The 14783-nt window shown below is 41.9% G+C and overlaps 1 protein-coding gene across 1 annotated transcript in view; it reads right to left on the reverse strand.

The window, feature by feature from the left end:
* fat4 (FAT atypical cadherin 4) overlaps window positions 1-14783 on the reverse strand; it is a 107528-nt gene that overhangs the window by 43590 nt on the left and 49155 nt on the right. Inside the window, exons 2-3 of the mRNA XM_022760179.1 lie at window positions 7350-7481; window positions 412-673 (exon numbers count right to left, since the gene is read on the reverse strand). Coding sequence (XP_022615900.1) covers window positions 412-673; window positions 7350-7481 — 394 coding nt within the window. The remainder of the gene's footprint in view (window positions 1-411; window positions 674-7349; window positions 7482-14783) is intronic.

Genomic DNA, 14783 nt, shown 5'->3' on the forward strand with positions numbered 1-14783 from the left:
TGTAATTGAAGCAGTGAGGGGGATAAAGAAGCTGTGCCAGGCCAGTTGTCAGTATTGCTGTAAATCCTGCAGGCTGCTGATAGATTTCCATATAAATCAAATATCCGTTACTCTGCCTTTGACCTATTAAACTCCTAATTTCCCCCTTAAGGAAGATGCAGAGGATTTTGGAGAGCTACAACAGTCGTATAAAACTGTCTTAAAGAATGCAAGAAGAAAAAGTTCTCTTATAAACTACTACAAAGAAGCCGCTCCTAATAATTTGAGGCTCTTGATGACCTTAACAGAGCAGGCTAAGTGCCGTCTGAGGGCTGAGAGACAAAAACATTGCCCGTCTGAGTCTACACGTCTACCGTATGTCTACAGCACAGTTGCAATTGGACGCTGCACTGAGCGCCATCAAGACCTTACCTGGTGCCATGTCTTCAGGGATATCAAACGAATACGTTGAGCGGGAGAACTTGGGCGTGTGGTCGTTGACGTCCTTGACGGTGATGTTCAGCCTCATGTCAGACGACTGTTTTCCATCGTCCGCACGCACCAGTAGGGAATATTTCGAACGGCGTTCCCGATCCAGTTTCTTGGTGGCGATCAGATCACCGGACTCCGGGTCGATCCGGAAACTATCGTCCGCCCCGCTGATGATAGTGTACGTCACAAGAGCGTTGGGGCCCTGTGGTGAAGACAGAAAAATGAAATGTTATAGGGTGTGGAAAATGGAAAAACCATAAACTTTAACATCAAGCAGAATGTGGAGTCTACATTTGTTGTGTTTAAATTGTTTTCTCCCAACCAAATTGTTTTGATCAATACTTTTCTTTCTAGACTCTCACGGTTCACAGCCAAAAGAAGAGGCCAGTAGGTCAGCTGTACCCCGCTGAACTTTGCCTCATATGTATGTTCTCAGGCCACGGGGAGGAAAAGCTTCTTGATTACAAGCATCAAAGCAACTCTATCTGGTAGGAAATCAGATTGTTTACCACACATGTTAGCATGTCAGCGTGTCTCCAGATCAAACTACCTCCTTGTCTCGCATGAATGAAGCCGTTCACTGTGACTTCTTCACAGAGAGACACTCCATGAAGGAAGGGCTTGTGGTTTGAAAAAGACCGTGCGATAGATTGCAAATCAAGATGGAGATACCAACGGGCAGAAGAGGAAGCGGGAGAGAGCAGATGTAAAGGGATTATACCGGCTGACCTGCACAAACACGGGACGAACTTTAAACTGTCTGTGATTGGAACAAACTCTACACCCTGCACAAACATGCTGACAGGACACTGCTGGAAATTAAAAAACTAAAAATCTTTCAAGAATTGTAAAAAAATCTGTGAGTGCAAATAAAAATCATGTTGCAAATTGAAAGAAATGAGTGTCAGTATCTTGAATGAGGACAGGATGAAGGCAAAATGCTGCACAAATGACAAAAAGAAAAAGATTGGTATTGGAAAAAATGATCAGTATTGGAAAGAGGGTAAGATTATGTTCCTAAAATGGTTGATTGCTTTGCTTGTTTTGAGAAAGAGACAAAAATGATTTGATATGATGGAGAGTTTAGCAGTACAGTAACCCTAAACTTTTCCTTTTGAACTCCAAAAGGATCGAAAACACAAACTATCTTTAAAATCACATGTTCTGTATGTGATGCATCATTTGTGAGACTCATCTAAACGAGCGCTGGTCACACTAGAAAGAGAAAAAGAAAAAGACACACAGAAGCTGAATGGCGATGTTCTAGAGAGACTCACTCTTCGACTTTGAACTTTTTGGGGGCTATAGTGTTCCTCTATAAATGCAACTAATAGATCCCCTGTTACCTTGGACAAGTACAAGCAGCATGACACATGTGATAGCTATAGCATGAAGGCTTTGGAATAGGAGAGGGGGACTGAATGCGATATGACAACTGAATGAGTCCGACGACAGAGCTTGACATTTATATTTGTGCCGGGGACAATAAGAGATCAGACAACTGTCTCACTCGGTGTCTTCTGCCAAAAAGAAAAAGCAACATCAAAAAGCTACTGCTATTCATTGAGATTGAAGCGAGAGCTCTGGTTACAGCTGGTTAAGAGCGAAGCTAAAAGAGACTCTTTCAGCTATGCCTGATGTTTGTGTGATGCTTTTTGATCCTGCCAGGACAATGGGAGAGGCTTACAAAGAGAGGAGCTGCATTAAGCTGTGGCCATATCTGCATATTGACACATTTACTGCCACAGTGGACAATGGTACTCACATGACAATCAGTGTCTTAAATAACCTGTGTGCATGCAGTAATGCTGAAAGGGTGATATTAGCTGCTGCAGAGCACCATGTTAGCTGTGGCTTGTAATACAGAGAGACACGGTGTCTCTCGCCTCTCTTTTAATCTGTACGCTCAGGACTGTGTTTGTTGAACACATATTACATTTATTTCAAACCCTCCAAGACAATAATGCAGTTCTCTGCTGCACATTTTTTTCTGTGGCAACACAAGTGCTATTTTTAGGACATTAGCATAATGTCAACTCTCTACTGTCGCACTGCTTGTTGCTGCTTTGCTAAAATGACTCTTAGCATCTTTCAGCTCATTGTTTTTTTTTTCAGTGAAAAAGATCAAATAAACCTGTCCAGAACAAAACTGCTGACTAAGTTAACACCTAGCTGGTGAACATAGTGTAGCATTTAAAGAGCCTGTTAGCTCTTTTAGGAGTTGCTGGAGACCAAAACAGATGAAGGCTAATGTTGCATTGTATTTGCAGATTATTGCTAACATGTCAACTGTAACAACATTATAGGGGGGTTACTATGTCAACTTTTTTAGTACTTGTTTACAAAGTGGCTAAAAATCTATTAATGGAAGTTTAAATTCTCCATTACATAGCAATTTAACCTTATATCGAACACCCAGCCACCTGGAGACACCATACCATATTTTAAAGCTTACAGTTAATTCAGAGCATTTCTAAAAAATTATCACTGCGACTAATAAGACTATTGATACATATATTACATGGTCATATGCATACAAGTTTTTCATAGTATTAGCAGCTTGTGACAGTTATACACAGGGCTAGCATCCTGCTGGTAGAAGATTGCGTGGTAAAAGGGTAAAAAATCGAGTGTATAAGGAGGAAATATTTCCGTACTTCAGAGTTGGAACAGTTTGATCAGATTCTGTCAGTCATTAAATACTCTCTTTCTCTATCTTTAACAGACTTTGTGCAGAAGTGCTAATGCACCAACCAGTCTGAACATGGCAGCCATTGCCAAACGCTTCAGACAAGAGTCAATATCATAAGGCCAAGTTCATGACTTGCTCTTATCTCTTTCCCGTAGCCTGTTTTTACAAACGGATAAAACCTCTGTCTCCTTGACCTTGTCTCTCATTGCATTACCAGAGACCCGGTCTGAGATCCAGGCCTATTAAAAAAAAACCGGTCTGAGATCCAGGCCTATTAAAAAAAAAACAAAAAAAGAAACGAGGGAGACGAGGAGGACGGAGTGAGGCTCTGCTCATCTAAGGACCCTGCTGTCATCAATCAGAGGCTCCAGATCTGGCAATCCCATCAGCCACCTGGGCTGCAGCCCGGAACCCAACACCCGCGGTTTGCCAATTAATTTTCTGATAGGGTTCAAAGGCAGAGCAAGGAAGGTGGGAGAGGCCGAGCAGGGGGTCCACAGTCCAGCACACGCATACACATTGTGAAAACAGGTAAGCATTTTCACCCACAAAAATACCTACAATCTCATTTTAATGCACTAATTTCACTGAATGGTCCCATCTCTATCTCTTCAGTAAACTCACATACGTAATTAAGACACATACACACACACTACACACACCAACACTGGTTGCCCTCTTGACCTTCACTCGAGAGTTTGACTACTTTACAGCTCTCCACAGACACGGCTGGTTGTTGGGGGAGGAAAAAAAAAAAGAAAAAACGAAGGGCTGACCAATTAAACAGCAGCTTTCCAGGGAGCAAAGTGTACCAGACTGGAGCAGAAGGAAACTCATTTAGCAGATGAGTGGTTTTTGGGAGCACGCAGTTCCTATGAGAAGTAAGAGGTGCGAAGCAGACAGCGCCGGCGGGGATAGCAAGCTTCCTGTATACAGCACCACAGAGCAAGCAAGCCAATCATAACACAGACTCCTGAAAAACAAGCAAAGTGTTGTCACTGAGAAGCTTTCATATAAAGCCTTTTGAAAGTTAAGGGATGACCCAACCGGCTTGCACTGCTGTGTGTGCAGATCTGTCTCACAACTGCAAAAAAAAAAAAAAAAAGGGCCTAGAAATATACTTTCAGTGGATTTGTAGGCCTCTGGAACACATTACCACTCATTTTGAGGCTGCGCTCACTTTCAAAGACCTCTCCTGAAACACCCATTGTTGCACTTTTCTTCATTAAAAAAAAAAAAAAAAAAAGGTTTTTACCTGTGACATACTTTCCACATAAGGTCAGAACTCTAATAAAACATTCAGTCTTTCCAAAAGCACAAAAGGCAGCATATTTCTTTCAAATGAGGTGAGAAACATTTTCAGAGAGGCCTTAGCCTGCATTAGACAAAAGACCAAAGTTTTATATTGATTTTCTCTCAAACCTCATGCAAGCCTTTCATTCTTTTCGGGGTGGAAATGGGCATAGCAAAAAACGGATGCGTAGAAACAGCATTTTAATACTCTCACACATGAATCCCACATGTAGCACTGTTAAATTGGATAGGATCATTATGATGTCTGAATTCAGCCCGTCAGCTGGCCAACAGCTTGCACTCTTGGCTACTCTGCACTGGCTCACACATGTGGCTTTCTCAACAAGGGCTCCAATGCGTTCCGTACGCTTAGTGTCAGCGCAACTTAAGTTTCCTGCGCAAGGATGTGGGCAAAGACTTGGCTGGACCCGTATCTGGCTCCGAGTAAGAGCTGGAATGAAGTGCAGGCTTCTATTTAGCAACCTATTCATGGCAGTGCTGAAGTTTGGAGTAAACATTTCTAGAATCTGTAATTCCTAAAAAGACTCCTCTACAGTTTCTCTTAGTGTCCCTGTGTTTTCTTTTTCATTTGACTGAAGGCAGAATGTGGCTTCTTTTGCAAGACGGTTCTTGAGTTTGGTCATTTTGGAAAAAAAGTGCATGCATATACTGTACGTGCAAGTCAAAATGAACGCTGAAGTTTCATCTTAGGGACTACTGCTCAGGCTGACACTCCTTTTAACTTCAGATGTGAGGAAAAAGTGAACAACTGCACAGTTTGATTTCAATACCATATGCTAAACCTTTCAAGATCAAAGCTATGAATACTTTGGTGCTGAAAAAAGAAACTAATCAAATAATGTCCTTAAAATCCCCCTACTGAAAAGACTGACCTGTTTCCAGGTCTGAGATTTACAGTCAATATACTATTTCGATAAAAGAAAAATGGCCAGGAGTGGGACTTTGTACGACTTTTCTCACATTCGGAGCGAAGAGAAGGGGGTTAGGCAACAGCTGTGCAATAAAAAACGTGTGGCCTCATAAGTTAACATTAAATTCGAGTCCATATTCCTTCTTTCTAATCTCTCTCCCCTCTATGGCCTGACTTTTTCCATTCATTTCAACTGTGTCCTTTGGCATGGGCGAGGGACCGCAGACCTCGGAGATGCCGGCAGGGTCTGCGTTTTGCTCACTGCAGGATTTAATGTCCATATCCTGCCTAAAGCAGCGAGAGATGAAGCTTTTCACTAATTGAGAGTGATGCAGGTGATGTAATGTGAACCTTGGGGATCGTGGAGGGACTATCAGAGCAGCATGCCGAAAAATCAATCGCTGGCTCTCCTCCGGCCTCTATGACACCAGTGGCCTCAACACGTCTCAGATAACGTCAACACACGAGATAGAGGAAAGACAATTCATTCTGTATATGTGTGTGTGTCTACGGGAAAAAAACGTATGAAGACTTGATTTAAAGGTGCTTATGTACTGTAAGTATTGTAGTTTAAATTATTAAAAAATGTGTTAAAATGATCAACAGAATGTGAAGAAAAAACAGTTTTGACGTTATGTCAAAGACGTCCATGTATTGTGTTGCAGATATATCCTCTGCTGTTAGCATGCTAACTGGCTAGCCCTTGTAATACCACTTTGTACATGTGCTCTAAAACAGACAATTCTCTAATGTAATATAATGTTTTTTTTGTTTTTTTTTGAGCAAAAAATGTCCCACATGATTTCCTGGAGCCGATGGTGACGTCTTCAAGTTGTAAGGTTTCTCTGACTAACAGTGAGAAACTCAATGCAACTTCAAGGATTAATCAATTATGAGAAAAGTTGTTGATTAGTTTCTGTCATGGAATGATAAATTCAATTATTGTTTCAACATTACTCTCACGCTTCATGTTTGACACCATATTTTATGTCCAACTAATAACTATAAGCTCTAAAACTCTTCCCGTGGCTCCACTCTCACTCATATTATTTGCTCTATTGCTCATATGCACCTAATTCCCAATCCACATATATTTGTCTGAAAGTGAGTGAGGCTGGAATTGGCCTTTTTTTAAAAATATAATACATCAGTGTTTCAATGCCAGTGAGGTATATAAGATCCTAACAAATCAGTGGCACTTAATAAAAAGACCCCAGAGAACAGTGGCCTTGTTTTACTATTTAAAAAGGCTTTAACAGGTCTGAGGTCATCCAGCCAGTATCTGTGGGATGTTTGCAGAGCCTGGATTATAATGAAGGGAGACTGTGCATTTGCTGTCTTTGGCCCCAGACCTTTGGAAAAGTTTACCTCTCTAATTCAACTGAAGTAAAAAATAATCTTCTCAAGACTCACATTTATCTCCTCGTTTTCCTTAACTGATGTTTTTGCTCTTTTGTTTTATGTTATTTCTGTTTTGTTTTTGTTTTTTGTCTTGTGCCTGTTACAATCTTATCACTTTAATAGTTCGACTTTGCAGCTTTTATTTTGGAAACTGTTGTAAAAACGTATATTTATTTACTTACTTAGTTTATCAAAAATAATAACATATGTGGTATCACCCTCTCCTTCATTATAAATATTACAGGCTTAACTTGTTTCCCCGGGGACAGACAAAGTTTCCTACCATGGCTTGAATATCTATAATTTTTTGGCATGAAAATGGTCCAACATAAAGACACTAAACGTCGACTTAGCTCCATTTCAATACTGACAGCTGCATTAGCCTCAGAAACCCATTCGATTCTATAGTGATTTCTACACTGTAGGAGCAAAAATTTTGAGCATATTTTTTTAATTCAAATCACTCCCAGGATATCAATTCAGAAAGCAGCGGAGCGGAAAACGGCCACAGAAAAGTACAAAAACACTGTCAGACCGAATAGAAACTTGGGGAGCTATTACCTCGTCTGCATCCGTGGCTGTTAGCTGCATTATCTTGAAGCCATCTCCAACGTTCTCCTCAATGGTCACATCAAGAATGTCATTAGGGAAAACAGGCGGGTTGTCATTGACGTCCTGCAGCGTGATCTCCACCTGCAGAGGAAGAATAAACACCACAGTTTCCGTTAAAGCTCTGCCAAACTCAGCCTGCTACAGCTGTTAAGATGGCTGCAAACAAAAAAAACAAAAAAAACAAAAAAAAAACGCGTCCACTTCAGATGACGGAGACGCTGCACAATAAGTGGAAAAGTTATAATTCTCTTACTCCAGAAAGGCTAGAGAGGGAAGAAGTGTGAAATGTGTAGTATATTGATGGGAAAGGTCAAAAGACTGAAGAGACTGAATTATTGTTTTATCCAAAGGTAATAGCAGAATAAGTTTCCCCTTCAAAGCCGAAACACAGCGACTACATATTTGGTGGAAAGACCAGAATCTAACTGCTAACTAGCCAAGTTCGGTGCTAGTTTAGCTCTGCCTCCGACAGTTGTATTCACTTGATTTAAGGCGATTAAGATTTCTTTTAAATCACATATTTAAACTTATTTAATTCAAGATCGATCCATTAAACTACGTCATAAGTTCAAATGGTCAAGATGTACTGCAGTATGTACTGCAGTATTAGTACTAACATAAGAGAAACTGAACAGAACTGCCCTGTGGGTCCATGGCAGGCCCTCCTATACCTCCACTGTCACAGGAGCTTATGGAAACTGTACAATTTTGCAAACTGACTCGAGGCTCTTTTCCACAGAGACTTACAGTGAGTGTAACAGTAGAGCAAACTAACTGCAGCTCAGGGATTTTCACTTTCATGTCTTAGGAACCAAAATAAACGAACATTACTTCAGACCGCAGACCCCCCTGTGTGGATAAACGTGGTCCCATAAAGCACAATATCTGATTAAATGTAATACAGACACACCAGTGGTGAGAGAGAGAACGATGAGTCAATCAGCTGTTTGTATAAATGATGCCGTTTCAAGTAAATCAAAGTGACATTTTTTTTTCCATAGAGCCCCCCCCCCCCCATGATTCTCTGAACGCTCTCCTGTCACCAACCTGGCTTGTGACTGATATGCTATATGGCCAAAATTATGTGGACACTCCATCCCAGGTGCTTTTGCTCTTTTTGGCGAGGGCGCTTCATTTCAATTAAGGGAAATTTTAATGCCACAGTACACAATATTTTAGACAATGGTGTGCTTCTAACTTTATGGCAACACTTTCAGGAAGGCCCTTTCCTGTTTCAGCGTGACAATGCCCCCGTGCACACAGCAAGGTCCATAAAGAAATTTGTTCTCAGCACTTGCCCCACAGCCCTGACCTCAACCCCATCGCACAACATCAGTGGCCAACCTCACAAATGTTTATCATACAGACATATAAAAAAATAAATAAATAAAAAAAAAAGAACTACAAAAGCACTAGAATTAATACAAAAATATATTAGAGCAATAGTTTGCAGCTATAAACGAGTTCACTGCAATGGTTCCAAGGGGAATTAAGGAAACCACCTATAGCAGCACGAGGAGCAGTTACACAAGCTCAGCTATGCAAATGTCTGAGGGAAAGTGGAAACCCTGGAGACAGTGAGAGTGAGACATTTATGGTTTCAGATGTTCTGTGTCTAGTGTGGCGGTATTACATTTCCACTCATATCCCACAACTTAAACTGCGATCCCCTCCGCCTCATCCACTAACCCAAATATGCATTTCAAAGCCAGTAAACACGACTCGCTTTTGAATCATAACAGACATTTTGCTGCGCATTCTCTGTTTATTGCTTCTATAAATATGGAAAAGCCGTGTTTAAATTCTCCAGTGATAGGATCTCCATTAATGTTGACAGTGATTATGGTAATTCTTGTGCCAGGCATCACAAGATGCCCCCACCTCTCTTTCACAATCCCTTGAAACACACACACACAGATGAAACTACGCGTTAGTGAGATGAAATAGGAAATGGCAAAAGAGCAGTTGTCAGACGTCTACAATAGATGCAGCTTTTTTGAGGCAACAAGAGTTTCCCAGCAGGCATCTACAGAGACAATGGGCTTCAAGGCCGTATGACCACCAAGGTGGGTGGGGGTGGGGGTCAGATACAGCAATCTATTCATACCCAGCTATTGACAGGAAAGGCAGACTTCATGTGCCCCACAAATCTTCTTTGCAAACCAACAGAAGCAGGAAATTCTTCATAACAGCTGCCACCAACTCCTTTGAGAAAAAAAAGTTTAGTTCATTAAGGATGACCCAGAACAAAAAAGGCTTGGGGGGTGGGGGGGACGTGGCTGAAATGGTGTCAGAGTCAGACTGAATAAAATATGCTTCTTACTGTTTACTACTGTGACACCACCACTGCAGCAGGGCAAGGTCACAATTACAACAAATCTCATCACTGAACACTTATTCATCTGATGTGGCTGCGCCCGGACGAGGATGTTGTCCTCTTATTAAACCGACTCTGAGCTGGTGTCTGTGTGTCTGCATGAGTGCAGATAATTACGGAAGAACAAGACAGATTATGTCCTGAGCACCAGCGATGCAGAAGCCGTATAAACAAGCCACAATGACAGCGGCTCTCGACTCAACTTGCGCCTGAGCCGAGGGACCGGGGCAAAGTCAACAAACAATGAATATTTATCTCCCACCCTGTGTGTCCCCTTGATGTGTAAATAATGCAAGGCCCACTTCTGAGGAGTGAACTAATTAGGGTAGAAGTGCAGTTTTGAGAAATAATTACGCCTCATGCTTCCAGTTTGCATTACCCAGGCTCCCACGGGACGAGAATATATCAAAGAGCGTTGGTGAAAAATTCATCGGAGAAAGAGGAAGCAAGGTCAGGAGGGAGGGTTGGGGGGCAGGGGGTGGGGGGTGGGGGGAGGCCGAGAGAAGCAGGAAGAGAGGTTTTGTTCCCTCTACCTGTCTGCGGCGGACTCAGACAGCCCCGGCTGAGGCAGGTGAAACACATTAGTTTACAAGGTAAAAGATTGTGTTTCACGAACTACTGTTTCAAGTTGCAGGTGCTGCTAACTGGCTGCCAGGGTTTTATTATTTATGGAGAGGTATGAATGATTCACGCGTCAAGTGGTTCCTGAGCGCTGTCGATTATGAGACCTTAAGTGATGGAAGGTATTTGTCCAAGAGGTTGAGGCTGGAGACTCGTACTCAGCGGTGATAAATTAATCTTGTCGCAAAAAACTCCCAGAGCTTGCATGAAATACGAAGAAATGACAGGTGGGATAATTTAGATGTCTGAGCTCATGTTATGTAATCTAGTCTCCTTTCTCACTCATAAAAGTTAAATTTAAAGGGTTAGTTCATCCGTATTAGAAAAAGACATATTTCTCCACTAACCTCTCTGCAGATAGTTTGCTTTTATTGTTTCAAGATATCAACGTCTGAGATTTCTGCAGTGACCCCAATATAATGGTGGTGAATGGAATCTCATTTCATTTGTGGGGCTAAAAGCATGGGAAAATACATTCAAAAAAGATATCAAAAACAACTTGTCTTCCAGAAATAATGTCCCACTTATTTTGGATAGTTTACAGAGCTCATTGGAGCTACTTTTCTCCAAAGATACAGTCCCTGAAATCTGTTGATAAAGAGGTCTGAGGATTGCAGCACCACAAATACAATTCCATTAACCTCTATTGTATTGAGGTGGAGTCAGAAGTTTCTAAGGCCTTGGCACACGATACAAAAAATAAGATTCATCAACGTGTTGCTGCTTCTGTCATTCACTTTTTGTAATTCTGACACTCCACATTCACCCATCTTTAAAGAAGACATCTTTAAAAAGCAGACTACACACATCAAAGTACAGACTTTTACCTCCAGAGCAGCAGAATATACCGAAATAAGTCTTCCAAAGCGAGGAGAAACCGGAGTTGCGGTTACAGCTGAAGGTAAAAAAGCATCACCTGCCATGACAGTGAGCAAACAACCTTTACCAATTTTCCCCACATCTGAAAAGTGGAAGTAGCACCGGTCTTCAAATGTTTCCCACTTAAAAACATCTCATACTTGCAGTCCTGCCAAATCCTCTGCAGACAGAAAGACCGGGGGGGGGGGGGTCACTGCAGGAGCGAGAGATGTATTATTTGAGCACAATCCCATGTAGGCTGTGCACATATTTTGTCAGTTACCGACTCAGTTGTTTTTAATAACCGGTAGAGGGTCTGATTAATTAAGTGAGCGATGGTTTGCATTACAGATGAGTAATACAGTGCATACTTGCTCCATTGAACGCTATGAATCCCTTAGTGAAAAGGTTAAAATTCACATCATTAGCACAAACATTTCTTCCTAAGCAAAGCTTGCTGAAAAAAACAAAAAAACACCAAAAAAATAAAAAACACAATGTGACCTCTGAGTGCAACTGATGCAACACTTGGCCTGTAAACGCTGAGCTCATCTGATCGTAAAAACCGGAGCAGGGTGCGCCTCCTGCAGGAAACAATCATTTCAAAATGATTAAATGTCTCATTAGTTGCTGTTGACGAGTCGGGGTCAAGGGTTGGTGGAAGCACAGACTTCCAGCTCTCGTTATACTCGGCCTCTGAGATTGAATGATTCCACTTTGCATCATCAGTTTTCACTGATGTGCACATGAGCACGCGGGCTGGACTTAATGTGTCAAAAAGACTGGAATCGCATACGAATTCCAAATATAACACTTCATCATACAATCAAAGCCAGAATCATATGCTGTTAAAAGAAATTACTCAGGGTTTTGGCGCAGTATAAACAGTGAAATGGCACAAAGGAATTTTTGCAATGCCATAAAAGAGAGTCAGCTTTGAAACGTGCTGATTCAATAGATGTTTAATAAATAAATAAGCAAAACTAATTCAATCTGAGGTATAATTCGCTGTTTGTTTACAACGACATGATGGTTATCTAGGGTTACATTGGTCCAAACCTCAGCTGGGCCTTGCGTAATGTGAGGACAGTGCTTTGAGACTGAGGAGGGTTGAAGGCTGGTGCAGCTTGGGCTGGTTAGCAGAGTATTCCAACAGAGGCAGAGAAAAAAAAAACCCAAGCACCCAATTGCTGCATTTCCCAACAGGAGCAGGAGAGTCATCATGGAGCCTTCTCATATTCAGACTGAAAGGCTGCGTCCCTTCCAACTGCTGACTGTGAAACCTTCGAAGGAACCGCACCCATGCAGGTCAGTGAGGACTAACTCCCGCAACTGCTCCAACAAAACTTCGAAACTTCCAGGGGTTTCTAACAAACCCTCGGAAGCTTGGAAAACCATCCTTTACCAAAGGCTCCTGCACTATTTAGGAGCCACTGTATTGTATGAAAGAAACTGTCATCCTCTCAACTTCGGAAAGGGATTAGAGACCGTCTAGAAAAAGCCCAGACCCGTGTCTGTGTTTGCCTTGCTTAATCTGAAAACCGTATGGCATGATCTGCGCACATCTGATGAATGCCCTGCTATGTAAGAGAATTTGTAAAGTGGGACTAGGGGTGACAGAGTGCCACGTTCAACATGATTCATTTCCTGCAAACTCTGAAGACATGCAGACAAAAACCATTGTTACTTCACTCCATCTTCCCTTCCCTTCTTACCTCTCCTTGTGGTTGTTTCAACTGTTTAGATAGAACGTCATCGACTCTTGGCTTTAGATTTATAGATCTTAAGAACTCGTGAGTTCTCATGGGTCAAGGACACTGGTGAAAATACCATCTTGGCTCTGTCTTTCAACAACAAAAGGACACACAGCTAAATAATTGAGACAAGGTCAAACTGATCTCTTCCGTACGGCTTCTTTAACACGTGCGCAATCGCAATGGTTCGATCTGTCAAACAAACGCCTGCGGAGTAATTCTTCTTCCAACCGCAGCCATCAGGCGCAGCAAAGTGCAACGCGCGCTCAGGAGAGAGGAATTCGAGCACGCCGGAGATGGGAATGCGCCCGGGAAAAAGCAGACAAAGCTGGAGGTTAGCCAAACCTCAGCGCACAGTGTGAGAGAGAAGTCAGGATACGATCATACCCCCCCCCCCCCCCCCCCCAAAAAAAAAAACAACACTCCCCGCCTGAAAAAAAAACCTTCGGCAGTACCATGGAAAAAAAAAAAAAAAAAAGAGCAAGAGTGAGCAAGAGAAAGAGACAGACAAAACAAAACAGGAGAGCCTGCAAACGATCACGAAGCACCTTGGCCTTATGTAACCAACAAGGGGAGAGAGAGGAGAGACAATGTCGGACAAGTGGTTTTTATAAAGGGGATCACTGTCCTCTCAGTGGACCACTTCACCGACTGTTAAAAGATTGTTTGTCTACAGCAGGCCCCTTCAAGCCCTCTGCAAATCCTTGCCAAGCGAGGTTCCCTCTGAGCATTTCTGGTGGGATATATAATCCAACAGAACGAATAACCCACCGGGTCATCTGGACTAGTGCATTGTTTCACAAAAGCTCCGGGCTCGGAGACATCTCTGCACACAGGAGAGTGGAAACAAATCGTGATGGATTGCCATTTTTAATGGTCCCATATCCGGCCGTGAGCAGTGCAAACTGGGGTTCGTCTTCACTATGAGCAGCCGTAACTCTTTCCCAATTACTCCTACCTGGGAGAGTTAGACGGAAAGTTTAATTAGACCTTGTGCAAGATCAGAGTAGAACTAATGGAGGCGAGACAAGCTTTAGCTCTCCTTGAAGCCGGAGCACAATTCAAAGCCATCATCGAAAATTACCATAGCCTATTAAATGCTGCACGTTCTGTATCCCTGGATTATAAGGTTAGAAGAACATCAAAACAAGCATTTTCTCCATCGTGTGAGATGAAAGGTAAAAAACAAAATAATTAGCCTATTTGTGAAAACTATGCTTTGAAGATGTAAGGACAGAAATGTATTTTCTTTTTTATCAGTTGTCTGTCTTTTTTTTTTTTTTTTTTTTTTTAACGGACTTTTTAAAAAATGGAAGGAGACCAGAACTGGAGTCAGCCGTCTACCGGGCTCCATGTTGGTGCCACTGACTCTGCGTGAGTCTACGGCCTTATCACTCCGCTCTCTCCACAATTACCTCCAATTACGGCATTCAAACCACGCAGACCATGGAAAGGAGAGAAACACAGCACTTTGTAATTGCTCATAAAAAAACCCTCAAAATAGATCAAAAACCATTAGATCTTTAGATTTTTTTTTTTTTTTTTTGCCATTTCTGGGACTGAGAACCTTCAGAATTAAGCTGAAATATATTGTACATGTTTCTCTTTTTCTTCTTCTGATGGCCATTGTTACCTCTTTGCCAAAAAAACATTTTACATTTACCATAAGATAAGCTCATTTGCAGTTTTCAGATAACAGTGTCAACTTTTCAGGGCCAGCCTCGTTTAAAATCTTGATGGAAATATACGTTTGACAGAGTTTTACAAAGGATA

This window comes from Seriola dumerili, unplaced genomic scaffold (assembly GCF_002260705.1).
Source record: "Seriola dumerili isolate Sdu_G_001 unplaced genomic scaffold, Sdu_1.0 BDQW01000331.1, whole genome shotgun sequence".
Lineage (NCBI taxonomy): Eukaryota > Metazoa > Chordata > Actinopteri > Carangiformes > Carangidae > Seriola > Seriola dumerili.